This window comes from Amblyraja radiata, chromosome 15 (assembly GCF_010909765.2).
Source record: "Amblyraja radiata isolate CabotCenter1 chromosome 15, sAmbRad1.1.pri, whole genome shotgun sequence".
In the NCBI taxonomy this organism is placed as follows: domain Eukaryota; kingdom Metazoa; phylum Chordata; class Chondrichthyes; order Rajiformes; family Rajidae; genus Amblyraja; species Amblyraja radiata.
In genome coordinates this window covers 30,483,877-30,509,146 of record NC_045970.1, presented here as the reverse complement: position 1 = coordinate 30,509,146, position 25,270 = coordinate 30,483,877, and the positions used below count along the sequence as shown (strand labels likewise).

The 25,270-nt window shown below is 45.8% G+C and overlaps 1 protein-coding gene across 1 annotated transcript in view; it reads left to right on the top strand.

Moving 5' to 3' along the window:
* pdzd8 (PDZ domain containing 8) overlaps nucleotides 1-25,270 on the top strand; it is a 198,203-nt gene that overhangs the window by 94,329 nt on the left and 78,604 nt on the right. Inside the window, exon 3 of the mRNA XM_033033957.1 lies at nucleotides 3,294-3,396. Within this exon, the coding sequence (XP_032889848.1) occupies nucleotides 3,294-3,396 (103 nt within the window). The remainder of the gene's footprint in view (nucleotides 1-3,293; nucleotides 3,397-25,270) is intronic.

The following is a 25,270-nucleotide window of genomic DNA, read 5'->3' as shown; positions in this document are numbered from 1 at the left end:
GGTACATGAAAGAAAACAACACAACAAATAATTGTACGATAAATTATCAATTATTCTAGTTAAAGAGCTAATAGTTAAATCTAATACTCAAATCTAAAATGGAGTCGTTCGTCTACAAAAGCATGGTCTAGCAGAACAAAAGAAAGGCTCGGTGCCAAGTCTGAATGACATTGTAAATTATATGGAACACAAGATGGAGGACAGGTTGTCATGTCAATAAAGACATTAAGATGCAGCCTGTAGTAATAACATGTGCTTCTTTTGAAGGCCATAAAGAAGCCAAGATTGAAAAAAATAGCTGACGCTCATAGAAACATAGAAAATAGGTGCAGGAGGAGGCCATTCGGCCCTTCGAGCCAGCACCGCCATTCATTGTGATCATGGCTGATCGTCCCCAATCTATAACCCGTGCCTGCCTTCTCCCCATATCCCTTGACTGCATTAGCCCCTAGAGCTCTTTCTAACTCTCTCTTAAATCCATCCAGTGATTTGGCCTCATCTGCCCTCTGTGGCAGGGAATTCCATAAATTCACCACTCTCTGGGAGAAAAGGTTTTTTCTCACCTCAGTCTTAAATGACCTCCCCTTTATTCTAAGACTGTGGCCCCTGGTCTCGCCCAACATAGGGAACATTTTTCCTGCATCTAGCTTGTCCAATCCATTTATAATTTTATATGTTTCTATAAGATCCCCCTCATCCTTCTAAACTCCAGTGAATACAAGCCTAGCCTTTTCAATCTTTCCTCATATGACAGTCCCGCTATCCCAGGGATCAATCTCGTGAACCTACGCTGCACTGCCTCAATCACAAGGATGTCCTTTCTCAAATTAGGAGACCAAAACTGTACACAATACTCCAGATGTGGTCTCACCAGAGCCCTATACAACTGCAGAAGAACCTCACTATTCCTATATTGAAATCCTCTTGTTATGAAGGCCAACATTCCATTAGCTTTCTTCACTGCCTGTTGTACCTGCACGCCAACTTTCAGCGACCGGTGTACAAGGACACCCAGGTCTCGCTGTACCTCCCCCTTACCTAACCTAACCCCGTTGAGATAATCATCTGCCCCCTTGTTTTTGCCGCAAAAGTGGTTAACCTCACATTTATCTATATTATACTGCATCTGCCAGGCATCTGCCCACTCACTCAACCTGTCCAGGTCACCCTGCAACGTCTTAACACCCTCTTCACAGTTCACACTGCCATCCAGCTTTGTGTCCTCCGCAAACTTGCTAGTGTTGCTCCTAATTCCCTCTTCCAAATCATTAATATATATGGGTAAACAGTTGCGACCCGAGCCTTGCGGCACTCCACTCGCCACTGCCTGCCATTCTGAAAAGGACCCGTTCACTCCTACTCTTTGCTTCCGAGATAAGTAATGACTTGTCATTGGATGAGCTTGATTTCAGTGTGTCCATATACCATTGGTATACCATTCAGTATTCAGTGTGTCCATATACCATTATATAAATATATACACAAATGAATAAATAAACAGATAAAGTGCAAATAAACAGATAATGGTCTATTAATGTTCAGAGTTTTGTTTCAGTTGAGTTTAATAGCCTGATGGCTGTGGGGAAGTCGCTATTCCTGAACCTGGATGTTGCAGTCCTCAGGCTCAGGTTCTACCTGAAGGTAGCAGGGAGATGAGTGTGTGGCCAGGATGGTGTGGGTCCTTGATGATGCTGCCAGCCTTTTTGAGGCAGTGACTGTGATAGATCCCCTCGGTAGGGAGGTCAGAGCCGACGATGGACTGGGCAGTGTATACTACTTTTTGTAGTCTTTTCCGCTCCTGGGCGCTCAAGTTGCTGAATCAAGCTACGATGCAACCAGTCAGCATGCTCTCTACTATGCACCTGTAGAAGATAGAGAGAGTCCTCCTTGACATACCGACTCTCCGTAATCTTCTCAGGAAGTAGAGGCGCTGTTGTGCTTTCGTTATAATTGCATCAGTGTTCTCGGACCAGGAGAGATCTTCAGAAATATGCACGCCCAGGAATTTGAAGCTCTTGACCCTCTCCACCGTTGATATAAACGGGACTGTGAGTCCCCATCCTACCCCTTCCAAAGTCCACAATCAGTTCCTTGGTTTTGTTGGTGTTGAGGGCCAGGTTATTGTGCTGACACCATTTGGTCAGTCGGTCGATCTCTTTTCTATACTCTGACTCGTCCCCATCAGTGGTGTCGTCAGCGAAATTGATGATGGAGTTCGCACTATGACCGGCTACGCAGTCATGAGTATAGAGTGAGCACAGCAGGGGGCTGAGCACGCAGCCTTGAGGTGCTCCCATGCTGATTGTTATCGAGGCTGACACATTTCCATCAATACGAACAGTCTGTGGTCTGTGGATGAGGAAGTTGAGGATCCAATTGCAGAGGGATGCGCAGAAACCCAGATCTGAGAGCTTGGTAACCAGCTTGGAGGGGATGATTGTATTAAATGCCGAGCTGTAATCAATGAATAACAGCCTGACATATGAGTTTTTGTTGTCCAAGTGGTCCAGAGCGGAGTGGAGAGCCAGCGAGATCGCATCCACCGTTGATCTGTTGTGGCGGTAGGCAAACTGCAGTGGGTCCAATTTTTTTGTCGAGGTAGGAGTTGATTTGCGCCATGATCAACCTCTCAAAGCACTTAATCACCATCGATGTTAGTGCCAGTGGTCGATAGTCGTTGAGGCACGTCACCTTGCCTCTTTGCCGTATATCTGTAGATGCTTGATAGAATATTTAGTGTCATGCTGGATTTTCTATTACCAATAATGCAATAAAACCTTTTCACAAAACGTGAAAGTACAATAAAATCTTTTTGAAGTCAGCAAAACATAACTATTGTGTTGCCAACACAGGAAAAACAAAGCTTGAAAATGCATCAGGTCAGGCAGAACTCATTGGAAGAAACAATCAGTAACCCTTTGTTGGACTAGAGAAAGAGATGGTCAGACTAATGAAATAGATGCAGGAGAGAAGGTGGGGGAGGGGTTTGAGATACAGTTATGTTTTTGATGGATAAAGTCAACGTGGGTTAATGGCATTCAACTTATTTCCTCCTTGAATAACTGGTTATTAATGATTCAAACTTTCAAGGACAAATAAATGTATGCTTCTCGGTGTTCTTTGCAGGTGGTCAATGCAAATGATGGTCATTCACATTTTGAGTTTTTTTCCACCTATACAGTGAACAATCATATTTTGATATTCAATGCATAAATTATTGCCTTACTCGTGTGTATATTATGGATTAGATGCTCTGATTTTAGAGTATTAATTGCATTTACTCTCTTGTTCAGGTTATTTATCCTGGGATTGTATGACCGTTCTGAAACCATTCACTGTACTCTGGAGTTAAGTAGCGATGTGTGGAAAGAGAAGACCAGAAGCTCCATCAAAACGGTATCTTTCTTTATAAATACAAATCCATAATGCAAATGTTTTAATATATATATGTATATATTGTCATCAGGAGAGTTTAGCCCGTCTGGATTTATTATGAGACTGAATTTCTGAATTTCCCCTTAATTAAGCAAGACCATTAATAATTCATACTTTCAAGAACTATTAAAGTGCATGATTTTCAGTTTACAGCAAAAGATGATCACTTTCATTAGGTGCTTTTTTTTAGAAATAGCAAACTCTCTAGTCTCATTTTTTTCAAGAGGATAGGTTTCACTTTAATTACGCAGGATGACATTTACATTTTTAAGGCTCTTTGGAGGATGTTGGAAAATTTGTGATAAGGGAAACTGAAGCAAGTCTGTGTGTCTACCACAATTCCAGTGGGTGGTTTGTGAAGTAGGTTCAGACAATAAAGAATGGGAACCAGCAGCCATTATCTATGTAGACCACCCACCTTAAGAATGAGGGCTCTGACTATGTAACCTTCATGGAAGTGTGATTTAATTACAATTGACTGTCCACATATTGCAGCAATAAAGAAATGTTGCTCCTTTGGTTTACTAATAGTGTTTTGTAACTTAATACTATCTGAGACCTGTATTGTTATCACTGAATTAGTTGTTTTCAGCAGTTCCTTGTGTTTTGAACAACTGCTTTGTTGAGAGAATATTTCACCAGCAGAGGGCTATCTTGTCCTGGCTTGTACAATTATCAGTTCTTCCATTTATATTTAGTTTTTTAAGTTTTTTCATTAAAACATTATCTTTTTGCCATCGTTAATTCCTGTGCTATAATAAATATCTGAATACCTATTCATACCACTGGAATTTAGAGCAGCTGCAGGAATGTGTAAAATTTTAAGTGTGAAAATCTCAAAAGTAATATCTTTTGAATGCTAATTTGATACTACAGGTGCACAACCTTTTATCCGAAGATCCAAATAACGAAAACCTCCGAATAGCGGCCATTTTTTCGGTCCTTGAAGAAAGGTCCTTGAAAACGTTCACCGAGGGCGGCCCGCAGAGGTGACAGCGGAACCTCCGGTCGGTCCTCGAAGAAAGGGGAACTAAATCCCCATTCATAAAAGAGAAGGTGAGGGTATATTGCGCGGGAGGGTTAATAATTGACAATATGCTGCTGCCTGCCTGCTGAGTTAAAAAGTTCCCACGGTAGACTCACGATACACAGTGTTTCGTGAGTCTTGCGTGGGAACTTTTTAACTCAGCGGGGCAGGCAGCAGCAGATTGTCGCTCGCTTCAGTTTCACCCCACCTACACCCCTCTGCTTCCCGGCCATGTGTGTGACCCCTTCCCTCCCCTCTCCATCTCCCCGCCCATTGCACCGGCGTGGGGGCTTTGCACTGTCTTCAAGTCGGCGATTACAGCAGGACCGTGCCAGTCACCGGCGACGTCAGGACCAACGGGACACCGACCCCCAGGCCCACTGCAAGCACAGCGATCCCAGAGACCCACAACCAGCAGCAGCCCAGCCCCGTTCCAACTCCAGAGGAAAACTGCAAACTGGTCGGAGACGTCAGGACCACCAGAAGCCGTTCCCCGAGCTGCGCCCCCTCATCGGGACACCGACCCCCAGGCCCACTGCAAGCACGGAGATCCCAGAGACCCACAGCCAACAGCAGCCCAGCCCAGCCCCGCTCCAACTACAGAGGAACCCGGGTTGCGGATGACGGGGCGCAGCTCGGGGCGTCGTAGGGGCCCATCGGGGAGCGGGTTCCTGTTGGTCTTGACGTCTCCGGCCACCTGCCATCCTCCGGGAACTGTACCGCCCTTGCAGGAGAGTGGGGTTGTTTGCAGTTGCAGAGGGAGGGGGCAAGGGCAGTTCCCAGTCTCAGCTCCAGTCCAGGGGGGTGGCCGGAGACGTCAGGACCAACGGGACACCGACCCCCAGGCCCACTGCAAGCACGGAGATCCCAGAGACCCACAGCCAGCAGCAACTCCAGCCCAGCCCCGCTCCAACTCCAGAGGAACACGTAGGGGCAGAAGCTGATGGTGTGCAAGGTACGTCTTGTTCTTGGGATGGCGGATGAGGGGGCGCAGCTCGGGCTGTGGGCAAACTGCCACTTGTCGCCGTAGCGGCCCATCGGGTAGCGGATTCCTCTGGAGTTGGAGGGGGAGGGGGGTATTGTGCTGTTTGATCGCCCCATGGACAGGGAGACACAGCGGCTTTTTAGACTGGTGGGCAATCACTTCCAAAGTTCTGCCCACACAGTCAGTACACCTCTCCTACACTGCATTTCATACAAACATTTATTCTGCAAGAAAAAACTACATTGAAGACTCAAACTCGCGACCGAGTTTACTGCCGGGATCAAGGCGCAAACTCGCGACCTTGCGGATATGAGCCGAGCACTCTACCACTGAGCCAGCCATTAAAATCTACGCTAAAAAAATTCCATTCCGAAGACCGACAAATTCTGAATTACGAAAAGTGTCTGGTCCCAAGGCTTTCGGATAAAAGGTTGTGCACCTGTACCGCGTGTCACATCCTGTCTCCAATAATTGTGTTGACTGTCCATTCACCACAAACTTCATAACTCTGTGCAACAATTCCCCTTTGTTCGTCAATGCCATGTGTGTCAGAGAAGAATTCCAACTTGCATTTATGTAGCACCTTTATCATGGTAAGTCATTGCAGGAATGTTATCAAACGAAACCTGGCAAGAAGTCCCATGAAGAGATATCAGGGCAGGAGACCAGAGAGAAAACTGAAGAGGTTGTATTTAAGGAGCTTTTGCCTGATTGGTATCCAATGCAGTTAGTTAACGTAGGAATGATGAGTGAAAGAGAGTTTGCATAAAGATGCAGCCTATTTCGCTAAGAACCATTAGGAAAAGTATAATGGAACCTTGAAAGTAGTATATGTATGTAATCCAGAGTAGTTTTAATATTCATTATCTAATGTTTTGATTACTTTTGTGTTCCATTGCACAAAAGGTATACTAAAGTTGAAAAGAGAGAACAATGAAAGCATTAAATAGTTCCTATTTATAGTTTATGAATAGTATCAAGACTGATAATTTTAATATTACACCAAATTAGTCGAATGACAACATTCAAACAGTTTTCAGTCCATACCAACATTTAAATCATCTTTTATTTGTCGATGTTGAAATTTGTTTTTAACATCTTTGAAAATAGTAACAATCTGAGTTAGTTCCTTTGATCTGGTCTTTTCTGAGAATTGGGATCCTGGGAGCTTGAAAGGCTTGGGAAAGGAATTTGAAAAAAATGACATTTGTCTTTGTTCAATCAATGTAGGCTAAATCAACCTTTTTTTATTCAACATAAATAACTGTAATGTCTTTAATTGAAGTGTTTGGATGGGTGGGTTCAGTGTTATCACAAAATAATTAAATCAAGAAAATTATGAAAGGGTAACTAATTTGGGTGGGTTTGAAATGGTGGTCATTGGGGCCTGAAGGAATGTTATTCTGATTTGATACCAAGGTTAAAGTTGCATTCAGCATTTCACTGCTGCATTTACTGAAAATACTTGTACTCAACATAACGTTTACTAAACTCCAGAACTCTACTCGTGATTTGTACTGCAGCATTTCAACTGACTTTGGTGAAAGATCTTTTGGTAATGCACTGTTCTACATACAGTGCCCTCCATAATGTTTGGGACAAAGACCCATCATTTATTTATTTGCTTCTGTACAATTTGAGATTTGTAATAGAAAAAAATCACATGTGGTTAAAGTGCAGTAATAAAAGCCATTTTTATACATTTTGGTTTGACCATGTCGCCATTACAGCAGTATTTATTCATAGTCCCCCTATTTCAGGGCACCATAATGTTTGGGACACAGCAATGTCATCTAAATGAAAGTAGTCATGTTTAGTATTTTGTTGCATATCCTTTGCATGCAATGACTGCTTGACGTCTGCGATTCATGGACATCACCAGTTGCTGGCAGGCCTGTATTGCAGCCATCTTTAGCTTATGCTTGTTTTGGGGACTAGTCCCCTTCAGTTTTCTCTTCAGCATATAAAAGGCACACTCAATTGGGTTCAGACCGGATGATTGACTTGGCCACTCAAGAATTTACCATTTTTTTACTTTGAAAAACTCCTTTGTTGCTTTAGCAGTATGTTTGGGATCATTGTTTTGCTGTAAATGAACTGCTGGCCAATGAGTTTTGAGGCATTTGTTTGAACTTGAGCAGATAGGATGTGTCTTTCCACTTCAGAATTCATTATGCTACTACCATCAGCAGTTGTATCATCAATGAAGATAAGTGAGCCAGTACCTTCAGCAGCCATACATGTCCAGGTCATAACACCCCCACCACCGTGTTTCACAGATGAGGTGGTATGTTTTGGATCTTGTGCAGTTCATTCTCACCTCCATACTTCGCTCTTGCTATCACTCTGATATACCATATTTCCCCGCACTGAAGACCCTATTTTTACCCTAAAATAAGGCCCGACTGCGTCTTGGAGGCCGAAGGTTAAGTTGTTAGCCAAGAAAGATAGACTTGGCTATCTCTCAGTACTGCGGCTGTAAAAGGACAGTACCGCTGGGGGGGGGGGGGGGAGAGAGATCCTTCCATAGCATGTGGGGAGTCTGGCCTGGGTTAGCACGGCAGGGCCGCCAGGGGTAAAGTTGCGGGGAGGGCAGGTGCGATGACAAGGAGGGGGTCGGGGATCATGCCAGCAACTCACTCAGTAGCTTGGGTGGTTGCAAGCGGTCGCCGGGGCCGGACAGTGGAACTGCACCAAACCCGGGGCTCGCAGACGACCTGGGAACTGCAGCTAGACCCAGGGCTAGCAGGCGACCTGGGAACTGCAGCCAGTCCCGGGGCTCGCAGGCGACCTGGACGCTACAGCTAGTCCCGGGACAGGCGACCTGGGAGCTGTAGCTAGTCCCGGGGCAGGCGACCTGGGCGCTACAGCTAGTCCCGGGGCTCGCAGGCGACCTGGGAACTACAGCTAGTCCCAGGGACGTGAGGGATCTGGGAACTGCAGCCAGTTCCGGGGCATACAGGCAACCTGGAAACTGCAGAAAACGAATTGAAAACACCTGAAAACTATGGGGAGGGGTGTGTGTGGGGGAGGGGCGTGTGTGTGGGGGAGGGGGGTTGTGGGGAAGGGTGGTGTGGGGGGTGGAGGGGGGTGTGTGGTAGGGGTGGTGTGGGAGGGGGGTGTGTGGGCTCACCAGTTCCTGGCTCCGACTGCACTCAATGGCACCAGGACCCGGCTCCGGACTCACTCAGCGGCTCCCGTCCCCAGCACCTGTCGCACTCACAGCCCCCGCCCGCGAACACAGCCTGTCCCCGCCCGCGAACACAGCCTGCCTCCTCCCGCGAAAACAGCCAGCCCGCGAACACAGCGAGCCCCTGCCCGCGAACACAGCCCACACTCCGCTCCTGAAGGAGCCGATGATTGACTCGACGGGTGTCGGAAGGGGCATCGCCGTCCCGGCAAATAACAGACCAATAACTTTCGTAATATTTCACCGATCGGAACAAAACTTGGTGCGCTTGGAGCAGAGGAGAACGGTGAGTAAGGTGGCGAAAAAATCCTAGCGATATAGGGTACTGTTTTTGCCACTGAGCACCACGGCGCAGAAAGACGTATAGACAGTCCACTAACGCTGGTGGTGCATGGGATGGGGCCACCCCATGACGAGACGTCGGGACGGGAGCCAGGGCGCCAACCCTCTCCCGCAAGTGCACCAACACAGATGACGACGGTTCCCAGACCCATAAGCGGCCGGGACAAACTACCCGGGGACGGTGAGCGGAGCACCATACACTAGTTCCGCCGAGGACGATGACAAATCCTCCTTGGGGGCATTCCCCAGCAGGACCCATGGCAACTCGTTCATCCACTCAGGGCTTGTGAGGCGAGTCTTCAGATGATGGTGGAACCGCTCCACCAACCCATCTGACTTGGGATGGTACACTGTCGAATGGTGGAGCTGGCTGGCCATTGCAGACCACAGTTCAGAAGCGAACTGGTCACCCCGGTCCGATGTGATGTCCAGAGGAACCCCGAAGCGGGCCACCCTATTAGCGCACGACCGGGCGGAATTGTCCATTAGCGGGAAGGCCTCCGGCCACCGCGTAAAACGGTCCACATCCATCAGCAGGTGCGAAACACCCCGGGACGGAGGCAGTGGCCCCACGATGTCCACGTGCACATGGTCGAACTGCCAGCGTGGCACTGCAAAATCTTGAACGGGTGCCCGGACCTGTTGATGTACCTTAGACGTTTGGCACGGAATGCACACCCGGGCCCAGCGTCCGACTTGCTTCCGCAGCCTGTGCCATATAAACCTCGCGGCCACCATGGCAACCATGGCCCGGATAGATGGGTGAGCTAGGTCATGGATAACATTGAATATGCGACGGCGCCAGGCTGCCAGAACAACAGGCATGGAAGTACCAGAGGGACCCAATGGCACTTCCTCCAGCACCAAACCCGAGATTGCAGTGCGGTACGCCGGCATCTCTTCGTCCGCCAGCAGCGCTGCAGACAAGGTGGAGTAGTCTATTCCGGAGGCTGGGTTGAGAACGGCTGCGAATGCGTGGTGGGACAAAGCGTCTGCAACGAGGTTAGATTTACCGGCAATGTGTCGGACGTCTGTCGTAAACTCCGAAATAGACATTAGCTGGCGCTGCTGACGGGCAGACCAAGGATCTGAGACATTGGCAAATGCGAAGGTGAGGGGCTTATGGTCCGTGAAGGCTACGAAATCCCAGCACTCCAGGAAATATCGGAAATGCCGCACCGCAAGGTGCAATGCGAGCAACTCTCAGTCTAAAGCACTGTCGCGCTGTTCCGCAGGCTTGAGCTGGCAACTGAAAAAGGCGAGACGCTGCCATTTGCCGTTGACTGACTGCTCTAGAACGCCGACGACCGCAGAGTCCGAGGCATTCACAGTAAGGGCTATACGGGTGTCGGCCCGCGGGTGTACGAGCATTGTCGCCCGAGCCAAGGCTTCCTTTGCCCCTTCAAACGTCTCCACGGCGATGTTGTCCCATTGCACCTCCCGCCTCTTGACAGTCAACAACTGAAAGAGTGGCCACATAATTTTAGCCACCGGCGGCACGAACCGATGGTAGAATGTTACCATGCCCACGAACTCCTGGAGGCCCCACACTGTGGAAGGCCGCAGAAACTGGCGGATCGCATCAACCCTGTGCGGTAGAGGCACTGCTTCATGCCGCGTCACCCGGTGGCCCAGAAAGTCGATGGCCTGGAGGTCGAACTGGCATTCACCAGGGATAATCACCAGGCCGTGTTCAGTAAGGTGCTGCCACAATAAACGTGAGTGGGCGCAGTGCTCCTGTCGCGAGCGGCTCGCCACGAGGATGTCATCTAAATAGATGAGCAGGAAATCGAGCCCGTGCCCCAGGGTGTCCAACAGGCGCTGGAAGGCCTGCGCGGCGTTCTTGAGGCCAAAGGGCACCCGCAGGACCTCGAAGAGGTCGAACGGAGTGATAACAGCCGTCTTCGGGACATGCTCCGCTCGCAAGGGGATCTGGTTATATCCCCGGACAAAGTCGATTTTGGAAAATAGCTTAGCCCCGGCCAGATGGGCTGAGAAATCTTGTATGTGGGGAATGGGGTAACGATTGGCAATTTCCGCCTCGTTCAGGCGGCGATAGTCACCACACTTCCAGCCCCCGGAGTCCTTCGGCACCATGTGCAGCGGGGAGGCCCATGGGCTGTTGGAGCGTCGGACGATGCCCATGGCCTCCATTTTGCAAAACTCCGCCCTCGCTATCAGGAGCTTATCGGGGGCAACCCTGCGGGCGCGGGCATTGAGCGGTTGACCCGATGTAAGAATATGATGCAGCACACCATGTTTCGAGCTGGTCGAGTCGAACTTCGGGGTCACAATTTCCGGAAACTTGGCCAGTGTCTGTGCATATATATTGTCCACCGCCGCCACTGGGTTGTGGATTGGCGCAAGGAGCTCTCCTCCAACGTTGAAGCGTGGACAAGGCGTTGCCCTCTCATGTCCACCAGGAGGGATTGCGCCCGCAAGATATCTGCGCCCAGCAACGGCTGGGTCACGTCCGCAACAATGAATGACCAGGTGAAGTGACACGCACCAAAGAAGATTGGGATAGTGCGGACGCCATAATTGCGGATGGAACTGCCGTTTGCAGCGGTTAAGGGGGGCCCCGCTTACCAGCACGCGTGTCCACTCCGGAGGGGGGGCAAAACGCTGACCTCCGCCCCGGTGTCCACCAAGAACCTGAGCCCCGAGCGCCTGTCCCAGACATACAGGCGATGGATCCTGCCGGCCACCATGGTGACTATCGACGGCCGGCACTGGCGTTTCCCGAATCGAACATGGCTGGCAGCATTGGCGGGCCGCTGAACCCCAGCGTTGGTGGTAAAAACACCACATCCTTTTTGTTGGATCCTGCTTAGCCATCCTCCTCTCCTGTGCCACTTGTCTGGTCTGTGGCTCTTGTGGGTGTGGGCCTCTTGTGGGCGTGGTCTTGGGTCGCTGGGCCTTCCAGGGCGCTGGGGAAACTCAGCGGGTGCAACAGCATCTATGGAGTGAAGGAAATAGGCGACGTTTCGGGCCGAAACCCTTCTTCAGACTAACCCTTCCTCATTACTCAATACCCAGTCTAGAATTGCCTGCTCTCTCGTTGGTTCCTCTATATGTTGAGAAAACTATCCCGAATACATTCCAAGAAATCCTTTTCCTCAGCACCCCAGCCAATTTGATTCACCCAATCTATATGTAGATTGAAGTCACCCATTATAACTGTTTTACCTTTGTTGCACGCATTTCTAATTTCCTGTTTGATGCCAGCCCCAACTCCACTACTACTGTTAGGTGGCCTGTACACAACTCCCACTAGTGTTTTCTGCCCCTTAGTGTTTCACAGCTCTACCCATATCGATTCCACATCCTCCAAGCTAATGTCCTTCCTTTCTATTGGGCTGAAAGAGTTGGCTGAAAGATGGCAGATGGAGTTTAATGCTGATAAGTTATATGGTTAAGTGTGAGGTGCTACATCTTGGCAGGACAAATCAAAATATGACGTACATGGTAAATGGTCGCGAATTGAGGAATGCAGTTGAACAGATGGATCTAGGGATAACTGCATAGTTCCCTGAAGGTGGAATCTCATGTAGATAGGGTGGTAAAGAAAGCTTTTGGTGTGCTGGCCTTTATAAATCAGAGCATTGAGTATAGAAGTTGGGATGTAATGTTAAAATTGTACAAGGCATAGGTGAGGCCAATTCTGGAGTATGGTGTACAATTTTGGTCGCCAAATTATAGGAAAGATGTCAACAAAATAGAGAGTACAGAGGAGATTTACTGGAATGTTGCCTGGGTTTCAGCAACTAAGTTACAGAGGACTTGATAGAGGTCTTTAAAATGATGAGAGGGATAGACAGAGTTGACGTGGATAAGCTTTTTCCATTGAGAGTAGGGAAGATTCAAACAAGAGGATATGAATTGAGAATAAAGGGACAGAAGTTTAGGGGTAACATGAGGGGGAACGTCTACTCAGAGAGTGGTAGCTGTGTGGAATGAGCTTCCAGTGGAAGTGGTGGAGGCAGGTTCGATTTTATCATTTAAAAATAAATTGGATAGGTATATGGACGGGAAATGAATGGAGGGTTATGGTCTGAGTGCAGGTAGATGGGACTAGGGGAGAATAAGTGTTCGGCACGGACTAGAAGGGCCGAGATGGCCTGTTTCCATGCTGTAATTGTTATATGGTTATATGATAGTCAGAGAGAGAGACAGAGAGCGAGAGAGGGTCACAGAGACAGATAGAGAGACAGAGAGAGACAGAGATTGGGAGAGAGAGAAAAAGGGACAGATGTAGAGATTTTGGCAACCAAGAGAAAATAGAATATGCAGCCACTGTTTGACAGATGAGGTCAAAACAGAGGTGCACTTCCTCCTAAAATGCAAAAAAAAAAAGACAAAGCAAGGAAAACATACTTTGACAAACTCAGTCTGGCAACCCCAGATTTTAAAGAACTAGATGATATATCAAAACTAAGAATAATCCTTGGTGAAGGAAATAGGGCACATCTTTCATAGGGCAGGACTTTCATATGAAGAAAGACTGGATAGACTCGACTTGTACTCGCTAGAATTTAGAAGATTGAGGGGGGATCTTATAGAAACTTACAACATTCTTAAGGGGTTGGACAGGCTAGATGCAGGAAGATTGTTCCTGATGTTGGGGCAGTCCAGAACAAGGGGTCACAGTTTAAGGATAAGAGGGAAGTCTTTTAGGACCGAGATGAGAAAATCATTTTTTACACAGAGAGTGGTGAATCTGTGGAATTCTCTGCCACAGAAGGTAGTTGAGGCCAGTTCATTGGCTAGATTTAAGAGGGAGTTAGATGTGGCCCTTGTGGCTAAAGGGATCAGGGGATATGGAGAGAAGGCAGGCATGGGATATTGATTTGGATGATCAGCCATGATCAAATTGAATGGCGGTGCAGGCTCGAAGGGCCGAATGGCCTACTCCTGCACCTATTTTCTATGGTTCTATGGTTCTATGGTCCAGCGATTCCAGCTATTCCACGGATTCCGACGCACCCACCTGCTGCTGGTCAGACAGCCACAGCTCGTCGGCACGCACCGCTAGTCTAATCAGATCTTTAAAGCTCTCCCCTGAGAGCTGCCGGCGGATGTCTCGTGGCAACTGCTGCAGGTAAGTAAATTCAAACAGCGGGCAGGGCTTGTGGTCCCCCAAGAGCGTGAGCATCTCGCTCATGAGGGCCGAGGGCTCTGGTCGTCGAGCCCGCCCATGTTGAGGACCCGACATGCGTGCTCCATACGGCTCGGCTTGAGTAGATCCGGAGCAGCAGCTCCTTGAGGCGTGCGTACTTACCCGCCACCAATGGGTTTTCGAGGTAAGGAACGACCCGACCGGCCGTTCGCTGATCCAGAGCGCTTACCACGCCTACCAAACCCCCGGTTGCGAGGTCCAAAATTTAGGCGGCTTCAGGGAGACCGCGTTGAGTTGGGCCTCGTAGGCGGCAGCGGCGGAATGCATCTTCTTACGAAATTTCCCTTCCAGGATTACATTCCTGAACGTCGGGGTCACCAGTATTGCGGGGACTTGCAGGAGTCCAGCCAAAAGCTAAGCGGACACAAGTTGTGTGCTTGAGACGTGTTTTAATCGGTAAGATACAGCTCCCTACTCAAATGGGCACGGGCGTTGCCCGACCTTAAATACCCCTAAGGGTCTACCCCGTGACCTGCGCCTACCACACCGAGACACCTAACTCCTCCCTCCAGAACCGAGGGTTCGCTCTGCCAGTGGCCTACCTCCAAGTGCCGCCACACCTGAACAATTAGAAACACCTGTGAAGCCATGTGTCCCAAACATCACGATGCCCTGAAATGGGGGGACTATATTTAAACACTGCTGTAATTTCTACATGATGAAACCAAAATGTATAAAAACACCTTTTAATAAAATCTGACAATGTGCACTTTAACCACGTGTGATATCAGAAATATCAAATTGTGGAGTACAGAAGCAAATAAATGAATGATGAGTCTTTGTCCCAAACATGGAGGGCATTGTAATTAGGTGAACATACAATATACTTGATTATTACAGTCATTAGTAAACCTCTATTAATAATAATAATCAGTAATGATGAATCTGTTGCCAGTTTCAGTGAGTTATTTTCCATTTTGCATCTCATTATCTCATTGCATCTCATTATCTCCCAAATCTTTAATTTGACAAAAACTAAGAATCAATGGAAATGAATAAAATGTCAAAAGCAATGATAACTAAAATTAGAGCATATGGTATTGGGGGTAGGGTGTTGACGGATAGAAAATTGGTTGACAGACAAGAAGCAAAGAGTAGGAGTGAACGGGTCCTTTTCAGAATGGCAGGCAGTGGCAAGTGGAGTGCCGCAAGGCTCGGTGTTGGGGCCGCAACTGTTTACCATATATATTAATGATTTGGAAGAGGGAATTAGGAGCAACACTAGCAGGTTTGCGGATTACACAAAGCTGGGTGGCAGTGTGAACTGTGAAGAGGATGTTAGGAGGTTGCAGTGTGACCTGGACAGGTTGAGTGAGTGGGCAGATGCGTGGCAGATGCAGTATAATATAGATAAATGTGAGGTTATCCACTTTGGTGGCAAAAACAAGGGGGCAGATTATTATCTCAATGGGGTTAAGTTAGGTAAGGGGGAGGTACAACGAGACCTGGGTGTCCTTGTACACCGGTCACTGAAAGTTGGCGTACAGGTACATCAGGCAGTGAAGAAAGCTGATGGAATGTTGGCCTTCATAACAAGAGGATTTCAGTATAGGAGTAGAGAGGTTCTTCTGCAGTTGTATAGGACTCTGGTAAGACCACATCTGGAGTATTGCGTACAGTTTTGGTCTCCTAATTTGAGGAAGGTCATCCTTGTGATTGAGGCAGTGCAGCGTAGGTTCACAAGATTGATCCCTGGGATGGCGGGACTGTCATATGAGGAAAGATTGAAAAGACTAGGCTTGTATTCACTGGAGTTTATAAGGATGAGGGGGGTATCTTATAGAAACATAAAATTATAAAAGGACTGGACAAGCTAGATGCAGGAAAAATGTTCCCAATATTGGGCGAGTCCAGAACCAGGGGCCACAGTCCTAGAATAAAGGGGAGGCCATTTAAGACTGAGGTGAGAAAAAACATTTTCACCCAAAGAGTTGTGAATTTGTGGAATTCCCTGCCACAGAGGGCAGTGGAGGCCAAATCACTGGATGGGTTTAAGATAGAGTTAGATAGAGGTCTTGGGGCTAGTGGAATCAAGGGATATGGGGAGAAGGCAGGCACGGGTTATTGATTGGGGACGATCAGCCATGATCACAATGAATGGCGATGCTGGCTCGAAGGGCCGAATAGCCTCCACCTGCACCTATTTTCTATGTTTTCTAACCTTGTTGGAATCCAGAATTGGTGAAACCTGTTGGGGTAATCTTGAATCTCATTTCACAATTATATCAATTGTTTCAGGAATTTACTGAAGGAACTTTGGATAATTGGTTGAGTCTATTGCAAACTTGACCCATTCCTTAGCCAGTCTTTTGAGCATGTGGTTATTTTGATGTCCTAAAATACAAAAATACAGATTTAAAAGAATTACCCAATTACATTTAGCACGTCAGTTCTGTAATGGTAATCTTTCTGTCAATATATTAGTCAGTGTCCCAGTCCTTGTTTAGTTGATAGCATTCTTGCTTTTTGACTTTGTCATGGTTTCAAGTACTACACTAAAGAGTGAAGAAGAGCAATCATGATTGACAATTTCCTGGAGCTCTGACAAAATGCTACAATATTGGAGTTCCCACTTTACTGATGAGATGTAAGCTGAGGTAAAAACAAAAATGCTGGAAATACTCAGCAGGCCAATCAACATGACAATTCCATGACCCAAGGCCAATTTCACATTGGCCCATTTTAAAGAAGAGCAGAGGAATTCTAACTGGTATCCTGGACCATATCAATAGACAATAGATAATAGACAATAGGTGCAGGAGTAGGCCATTCGGCCCTTCGAGCCAACACCGCCATTCAATGTGATCATGGCTGATCATCCCCAATCAGTACCCCGTTCCTGCCTTCTCCCCATATCCCCTGACTCCGCTCTTTTTAAGAGTCCAATCTAGCACTCTCTTGAAAGCATCCTGAAAACCTGCCACCACCGCCCTCTGAGGCAGAGAATTCCACACACTCACAACTCTCTGTGAGAAAAAGTGTTTCCTCGTCTCTTTTCTAAATGGCTTACTCCTTATTCTTAATCTGTGGCCCCTGGTTCTGGTCTCCCCCAACATCGGGAACATGTTTTCTGCCCCTAGCGTGTCCAAGCCCTTAACAATCTTATATGTTTCAATGAGATTCCCTCTCATCCATCTAAACTCCAGAGTGTACAAGCCCAGCTGCTCCATTCTTTCAGCATATGACAGTCCCGCCATCCCGGGAATTAACCTTGTAAACCTACGCTGCACTCCCTCAATAGCAAGAATGTCCTTCCTCAAACCAAAACTGCACACAATACTCCAGGTGTGCACTGGGGCTCTGTACAACTGACTAGGGCTCTGTACAACTGAATGCCACTCAATCCCTCAATCAATGTCACTTAAAGAACAGCTTGGCTCCTTATTGATACTGATCTGTATCTAGGATCTTGCTGGGTCCAAAATACTGCCATGATTGCACCTCAAAGATATTGATTGTGAAGTGTTTGGCGAAGGCAAAGGTCAAAAATTGGGCACACACTGTAGCTGTATACCAAATAAAACCAGAACTGCCCAATCTCAATTGAAAAGATTTTTGTTTTCCAGTGGATTGATTTTTACCCCTGTTTTACCCTCATTTATACTTTTGGAATTGGGAAGGAAAATATCACACAAAACTAGAATTACAAAAGTAGAAAAAGTATCTCTCCAATGTCTGTATTTCACGAACCATGTGTTTGAAAGTCAAAATGTCATTCCGTACATCCAATTTTATGCTTATTTTTTCAGTGTTGATGACAGTACCCTCTTGTAAACAGCTAGGGGCAGTATTCTACAGCAGAATAATTTTCAAAGCTTTGAGTGGCATGAATCTCTGACTCCAATAATCCTATAAATCAAGTCTAGACATGACAATACTGCTTCACATAGGTTGCCACGTTTCATTCCTTTTGACTTTTAACAAAATGTAGTTTTATTTGCAAATTATCGTGCTCTAATTATACCCTTTCTGTTCCTTCACTTGCAATACTGTAATTATCTTAATACATTGGTAATGAGCAATCTTTTCTTTTAAATGTCATGTGCTATATACTATCCAGCTGTTTCATTTTTACATGAGTACTGCAAATTAGCTAATATTCTTTCTTTAGTCCGTTTTCTTTAGGAAACATGATTTGTTTCTCCCTGCTCCCTCTCCCCATGCCGAAATGTGCAGTCGGATATTAAAGGAAAACTATGTTTGTTCCAGAGGTTCAATTCTTTATTAATCAGATTGTGATACTGCTGTTTTTTATTGCCTCCCAGGATCATACAATTTGTTGAGTTTTCCAAGTGGTTTTGTGCAGATTCAATTTGCTGGGACTGTATAGACTTGGCATAGGTGTAACACAGGTTCTGAATTTGCACAGATGCAAACTATCATTACAAGGCTAATATAGAGCAAATATTGTGTAGTGAATTGTATGATTGGCAATATAATCTCGTTTCTCAGCAGGAGCCCCTCGGGACAGCTTGCTCAGTACTCTGCTTTAATCCCTACACCCACGATGGTATAACTAGGCACAGCTCTAATGCCATCTTTAAGTTTGCCAACGACACCAACATCTTTGGACAAATAAGGGGTATTGATGAGTCAGAGTGCAGGATGAAGATCAACAATCTGGTTCAGTGGTGCTAGAACAATAATCTTGCTCTCAACATTAGCAACACTAAGGAGCTAATTGTTGACTTTGGGAAAAGAAAGCCAATGATCTATGAATCTGTCTTCATTGGCTGGATAGCAGTGTTGCCAATAGCTACAACCATATGTCTTCGATGATCTAACATGGGCCCAGCACATTGGAAATTCAAACTTTCAAGCTCGAAGGAAACTGCAGAAAATGGTGAAGATTTCCTGGTTCATCATGAGTACTGACCTCCGCTACAAAGCACTGACTCGTGCAGCTAATCTTCTTGAGTCAGCACTTCCTGTAGATGGTGGGGAAGTATCGAACACTTTTTGCAGCCTCCTTCATTCTTGAGTGTTTCAATTTACAAACCAGGCTGTGCTGCCACCAGTCAGTAAGATCTCAAAGACAAACGTCCATCCTGGCCATGCCGTCTTCTCGCTGCTACCATCAGGAACAAGTATAGGAGCCTGAGAACTTTTACCTCCAGATTCAAAAAGGGCTTCTTCCCATCAACCATCAGATTCTTGATCCATCCCACACAACGCTAATCAACCAAACACTTCCGAACCACTATGGGCTTTGGACTACTACGCTGCACTATGTATTTTGAATTTTGCACTATCTTTATCTAGGGAGATCAAGCGTAGACTTGGCAATGGTCCACCAAGGCATACTGAATTACATGTTTGCTGGATGAACATCACCACTTATTTCGTTTGGGTAGCTTACAATGAATTACTCAATTTAACATTGAATTATCCAAATTTAGGTAACTACCAAACCCCTCACCCTTTCTTTATTCCCTTCGCCCACATCCTTTCCCCCTCCCTCTCTCCCCTGTGCCCAACCTGGACTTGAACCTATTTCTCTCCTCCCATTCTCTTACCACCTACATTCCTTCCTTTAGCTTCACAATTTGTAACTCTTCAATACTTTTGTCTCACATCTTCTGTCCTTTCATCTCTGTCATTTGTCCATCCATCTGCCTATCAAAATAAATGCTCACATGTATCCACCAATTACCTGCTAGACTTTCTCCTGCTTCTCCTCTTACAGCTTCTACGCCACCTATTCACGTTCTCCAGAGATGCTGCCTGACCCACTGAGTTTCTCCAGCACTTTGTGTCACTGTTACGGTGCATATGACAAATAAACACCTTTAATCTTGATCTTGTGACCTTAATATTGCTGACCCCAGTTTCTATCACCTGGCATTAATGTTGTCTTGAATAGCTTTATTTTGTTTGTTCATCTTAATAGTTCTAAATCTGCACATATCCAGTTTGAATTCAACTGGGAAGATCAAGATAATAGAGGAGATGCCATGTTGGATCAGGTTTAAATTGAAAGAACAATCTGCTGGTAACTTTTCCTGATCATTCTGTAAACAAGTTTGACAGATCTCATTGCAGAGTGTTCAAACTAGTGTGTGACAATAAACTGCAAGTTTAAAGAGCCTGTGGATGCTATTGTTTTCTAGGCAAATCAGCACATTTTGACTGGTTTATTCTTAAACGTCTTTTGTTCAGCGGTCTCCAGCCTAATGGATTTTCATGACTTTTGCTTAAAAGTAGACTGAACATCACTATGCCTCAAATAAGCAGTGGAAATGCCTGTAAATGTTTACAGTGGTCACTTTTTACAATTGATTCCTTTAATTAATAAAACTCAATTTATTAATTTCTTTGTTGGGGTAATAATCAAAAGCATCACTGCAATTTATGGCACCAAGCTGGAAAAACACATAGCCCACTAATAAACATCTACAGTGTAACATAATGAAATATTTAGCTCCTATTGAGCAAAGTCCCTTGCAGCCAGTAATTGTATTACAACTTCCATTTAATCTTGATAAAAGTCTTCAAACCCGACTGAAGTAAGGCTGATTGGGATGAGAATGGATTATTTGGAAATGTCACAGTTTCTTTTCATGACTTGTTGCTTAGAACATAAATTTGGATTATTGTCTGGCTCAATCGAGCTGTGAGGATTTAGTCAATAAATTGGTTTTGTGGAAAGGAGGTATCCAATAATAAAACAGGTTTTCAGCAAATGGTACCGAGCATAAAACAACAAAACAGGATTTCTGTTTTATTCAAATATATTTGCAGCTGTACTGAAATGTTTTGTCTTCTGAAATCTTGTTTTGCCTTTCCACAGTATTAAATGCAGTTTGGTTGTAGAATGTAACTGACATAATGGCGCCGAAGAGGGTGACATGCTGTGAGCCCCGCAATTTTATTTGTTTATTTATTTATTTGTTTGTTTATTGCTCTTTCGTTCTTTTCGCACACATTAGATAGCACAGTCAAATGCTAGTGCAGTAGCAGCTTTCCTGAAGCTTTTTAGTTTTGTTGTTGTTGTTTTGCACAGTTTTCAGGCCCAGTGTTTTCAAGACAGAACCACCTGGAACAAAGAAAAATGGGCAACAGCACCACAACCCCCAAAATCAAGTACAGCAAACAGACACTTCTAGACATCAGGTCGACGATTGCTCGCCGAGACCATATCACTCCCATCCTGGAGCTCCTGCCGCCATGCCCTGAACTGCAGAAGCAGCCAAGGAAGCGAGGCCTGGACAGGCTGAAGCAGCAAGCACACTGACCCCCATTCCCTAGCTTACTGCTGGCCAACTTACAGTCCCTGGACAACAAGCTGAGCTAACTGAGGGCTCGGGTCTCCTTCTAACGAGACACCAGGGACATAAACATAATTTGCCTCACAGAAACCTGGTTGTTGGCAGGGGTCCCGGATCAAGCCATCGGGCTTTCTCCTTACATCGAGCGGGCAGGGTGAGGGGACTTTCGGGGAAGAATAGGGGCAGAGGAGTGTGTTTCTTTGTGAACAACTTATGGTGCGATCAACGCACACTGAAAACCTTCTGATCCCCCAATCTGGAATACCTCTTTGCTGGCCTTTCTAATTACCCTGGGAGTTTACAGCCGTTATTGCCACGGCTGTTTATATTCCCCCCCCCCCCCAGGCGAAGACAGAGCAGGCACAGCGGGAACTATATAAGGCCATCAGCACGCAGGAGATCATACACTGCCTTCATCACCGCGGAGGACTTCAACAGCGCCAACCTGAGAACAGTCATCCCAAAACTCCACCAGCACCTCTCCTGCCCCACGCGCGGAGACCGCATACTGGATCACTGCTAAACCATTTTCCGCCATGGCTACAAGGCCGCCACCCGCCCACCACTGGGCAAATCAGACCACTCCTCCATCCTGCTCCTCCCCGCCGATAGGCGGAGGCTCAAAGGGGAAGCCCTCGTCTATAGGTCAGTTCAACGCTGGACGGACCATGCAGACTCCACACTTTAGGAATTTTTGATCAGGTAGACTGGTCGCTGTAGAGAGTCAACGCTCGCAAAGCGGCCGGCCCTAGGTCGTGAAGATCGGAGACCACATCTCCTCAGCCCCTCCTGTATGCGACAAAATGTGTAAGAAAGAACAGCAGATGCTGGTAACATCGAACGTAGACACAAAATGCTGGAGTAACTCAGCGGGTGAGGCAGCATCTATGGAGGGAAGGAATGGGTGACGTTTCGGGTCAAGACCCTTCTTCAGACTGATGTCAGGGGAGGGAGCGGGACGAAGATAGAATGTAGTACTCCCTGCATGTAGTACCCCCTCCTGTACTCCCTGTACACCCACGACTGTGACCCAACATGGCACCAACACCATCGGCACCGGGGGCCGAAAGGGCCTGTACCGTGCTGTATCTCTAAACTAAGTGAGGGGATTTGATTGGCAGATAGGTGGAAAAAGTGACAAAAGCTCGTGCTGAAAAAGAGTTAAAAGTGTGTCAGATAAAGAGTGAAGAGCAGTGAAATGTAAAGTCAGAGGGAGGGATATAAGTGGAAGAAGCTGGGGAGGCGCTCAAGATTCCAGCATCTGCTGTTCCTTGTCTCCATATGATTCTATCTCACTGTTTGCCTATCATTCTGAGTCTCTTTTTATTTGACTACCTGTGTATCCTGAAGTACTCCAGCACTTTTGTAATCGAGGGTGTGCAATTCCTTGTGTGGACATACAGAGGGACACATGCACACGCACATGCATGGATGTATGCACATATTTTCATTCTGATCGGTTGCAATGATTTTTGTATTTGGGAGTAGCCACAATCTATCCTGTGTTAATAAAAATTGCCTTGAGACCTACCTTAAACCATCAAGAAAAAATAAAGAGTTTTCTCACCAGCACAACACTTATGACCTCTACATGGCCAATGAATTTACAGTTTGAAATGTAGCCTTGTTGTATGATGAACATAAAGCATAGCCTTGTTGTATGATGAACATAAAGCATCATAATCATAATCATACTTTATTAGCCAAGTATGCTTTGCAACATACGAGGATAGAAAAATAAGCACAAGAACAGGTCCTTCAGCCCACAAAGTCTATGCTGAACATGATGTCAAGATAAACTCTTATCTACCTGCACATAATCCATATCCTTAAATTCCCTGCATATACATATGCCTATCCAAAAATTTCTTAAATGTCATTATTGTAACTGGCTCCACCACCACCCTTGGCAACGCATTCCAGGCACTCAACACACTGTTTAAAAAAAAACTTGCCCCAAACATCTCCTTTAAACTTCGCGTCTCCTGCCTTAAAGGTAATCCCTCCAGTATTTGATTTTTCCCATTCTGGGAAAAAGGCTCTGACTGTCTACCTATCTATTTATATCACGTCTCCCCACAACCTCCTGTGTTCCAGAGAAAACAAGATTAGGATAAATCCAGCAATGCTGATTCCATTATTTCTCCATGATCCTAATAATAGCATCAATAAATTATACACACATAATGAGGAAAGTTAGCATCTGAAGGATTTCACCATCTGGGTGAACTAGCACTGTACACAACCCAACCTTACCATAACAGTACTCATGTAACCCAGCAGTGAGAATTAGAAACTGAGAAATATTTTTGACAACTAAGAATTTATAAGGTTTCTTACAGCTATTACAACCAGAAGGAATAATTCTGTCTGCCATAATACCTGATTTTAATAAATAGTTTAATTATCAGCTGTTGGAAATCTAATTATGAGGAAGTCCGCTAGGCACAGAACTTATGATCTGACTAAAATTTGGTGTGTTTAATCAGTTCCAATTTATTAGAATGATTAAAGATGGTGTGTTAGTCCTAGAATGAAATGTGCTGCAGGAAACTGATTTGATTAAATTGTTGCAGGCAGGAATAATATTTGCTCATATATAAAGAATCTTGCTATAGCTTTCTATTTGCCATTGTTCATCTCGTACTCGCTCAAACATTTATCTGCTTCCAGCACCATCCCTTGTAGCGAGTTCCAGGTATCCACCGCTCTCTAAGTTTAAAGAAAGAACTTGTCCTGCTCATCTCCTTTAAACTTACCTCCTTTGGCCTTAAAACTCCAGTCTTTGACATTTCCATCCTGGGCAAAAAGTTCTGACTGTTTACGCTATCTATGTCTCTCATAATTTTATACTTCTATCTGGTCTCCCCTCAACCTCCGATACTTCAGAGATAACAATCCAAGTTTGTCCAACCTCTCCTGATTAGATAACACCCTCTAATCCAGCCAGCATTCTCGCAAACCTCTCCTGCATCCTCTTGAAAGCCTCCACATCCTTCCTGCAATGGGGCAACCAGAACTACACACAATACTTCAAATGTGGCCTAACCAAGGTTTTAAGCTATAACATAACTTCCTGACTCTTATACTCTATTGATGAAGACTCATACAATATGCCGCCTTTATCTACCTACTTGTGTTGCCGCTTTCAGGGAAGTATGGACTTAGACCCCAAAATCTCTCTGTAACCTTCAATATTGTTAAGGGTCTAGCCATTAAGCTGAATATGTTTCCCTTCCATTCGATCTCCCAAAATGCAACACATCCTTGCTAGGATTGAATTCCATCTGCTATGTCTGCACCCAGATCTGTAATTGAGCTATGTCCTACTGTATGCTTTGACAGCCTTCCTCACTTCCATAACTCCAACTATTTAGTTGTTGTCTGCAAACCTATTAATAAACCCATTTACATTTGTGTTCAAGTTTTTTAATATATATCATAAACAACAGAACTTCTGCAGGTGCCCAGGAGAGAGCATTCCGACTGGTTGCTTCACAGCCTGAATTTTCAAATAAAAGTATTTAAGGCTTTGGTTTACAGGCATGGATTAATAGCTTCCAACTCTCACCCCAAGTAATTGACTCGGAAGACTAATGTCAACACTTTTTAAAGGCAAACGTTTGCACTAAGAATTGATCATACTTCATCTGTTGAATTTCACTACGCATGCAATCTACTGTGTTGTTGTTAGTTGGTTAGTTGTTCGATAGCTCATATCTGAAACATGCGCACTCTATTGGGCATCTATTAGCAACAATGCTGGGGAACTTTCACTTTACCACAGTTATACTTATGAGTTACAAACACAGGTTGAAATTGCTTTGTCATGGTACCATAAACA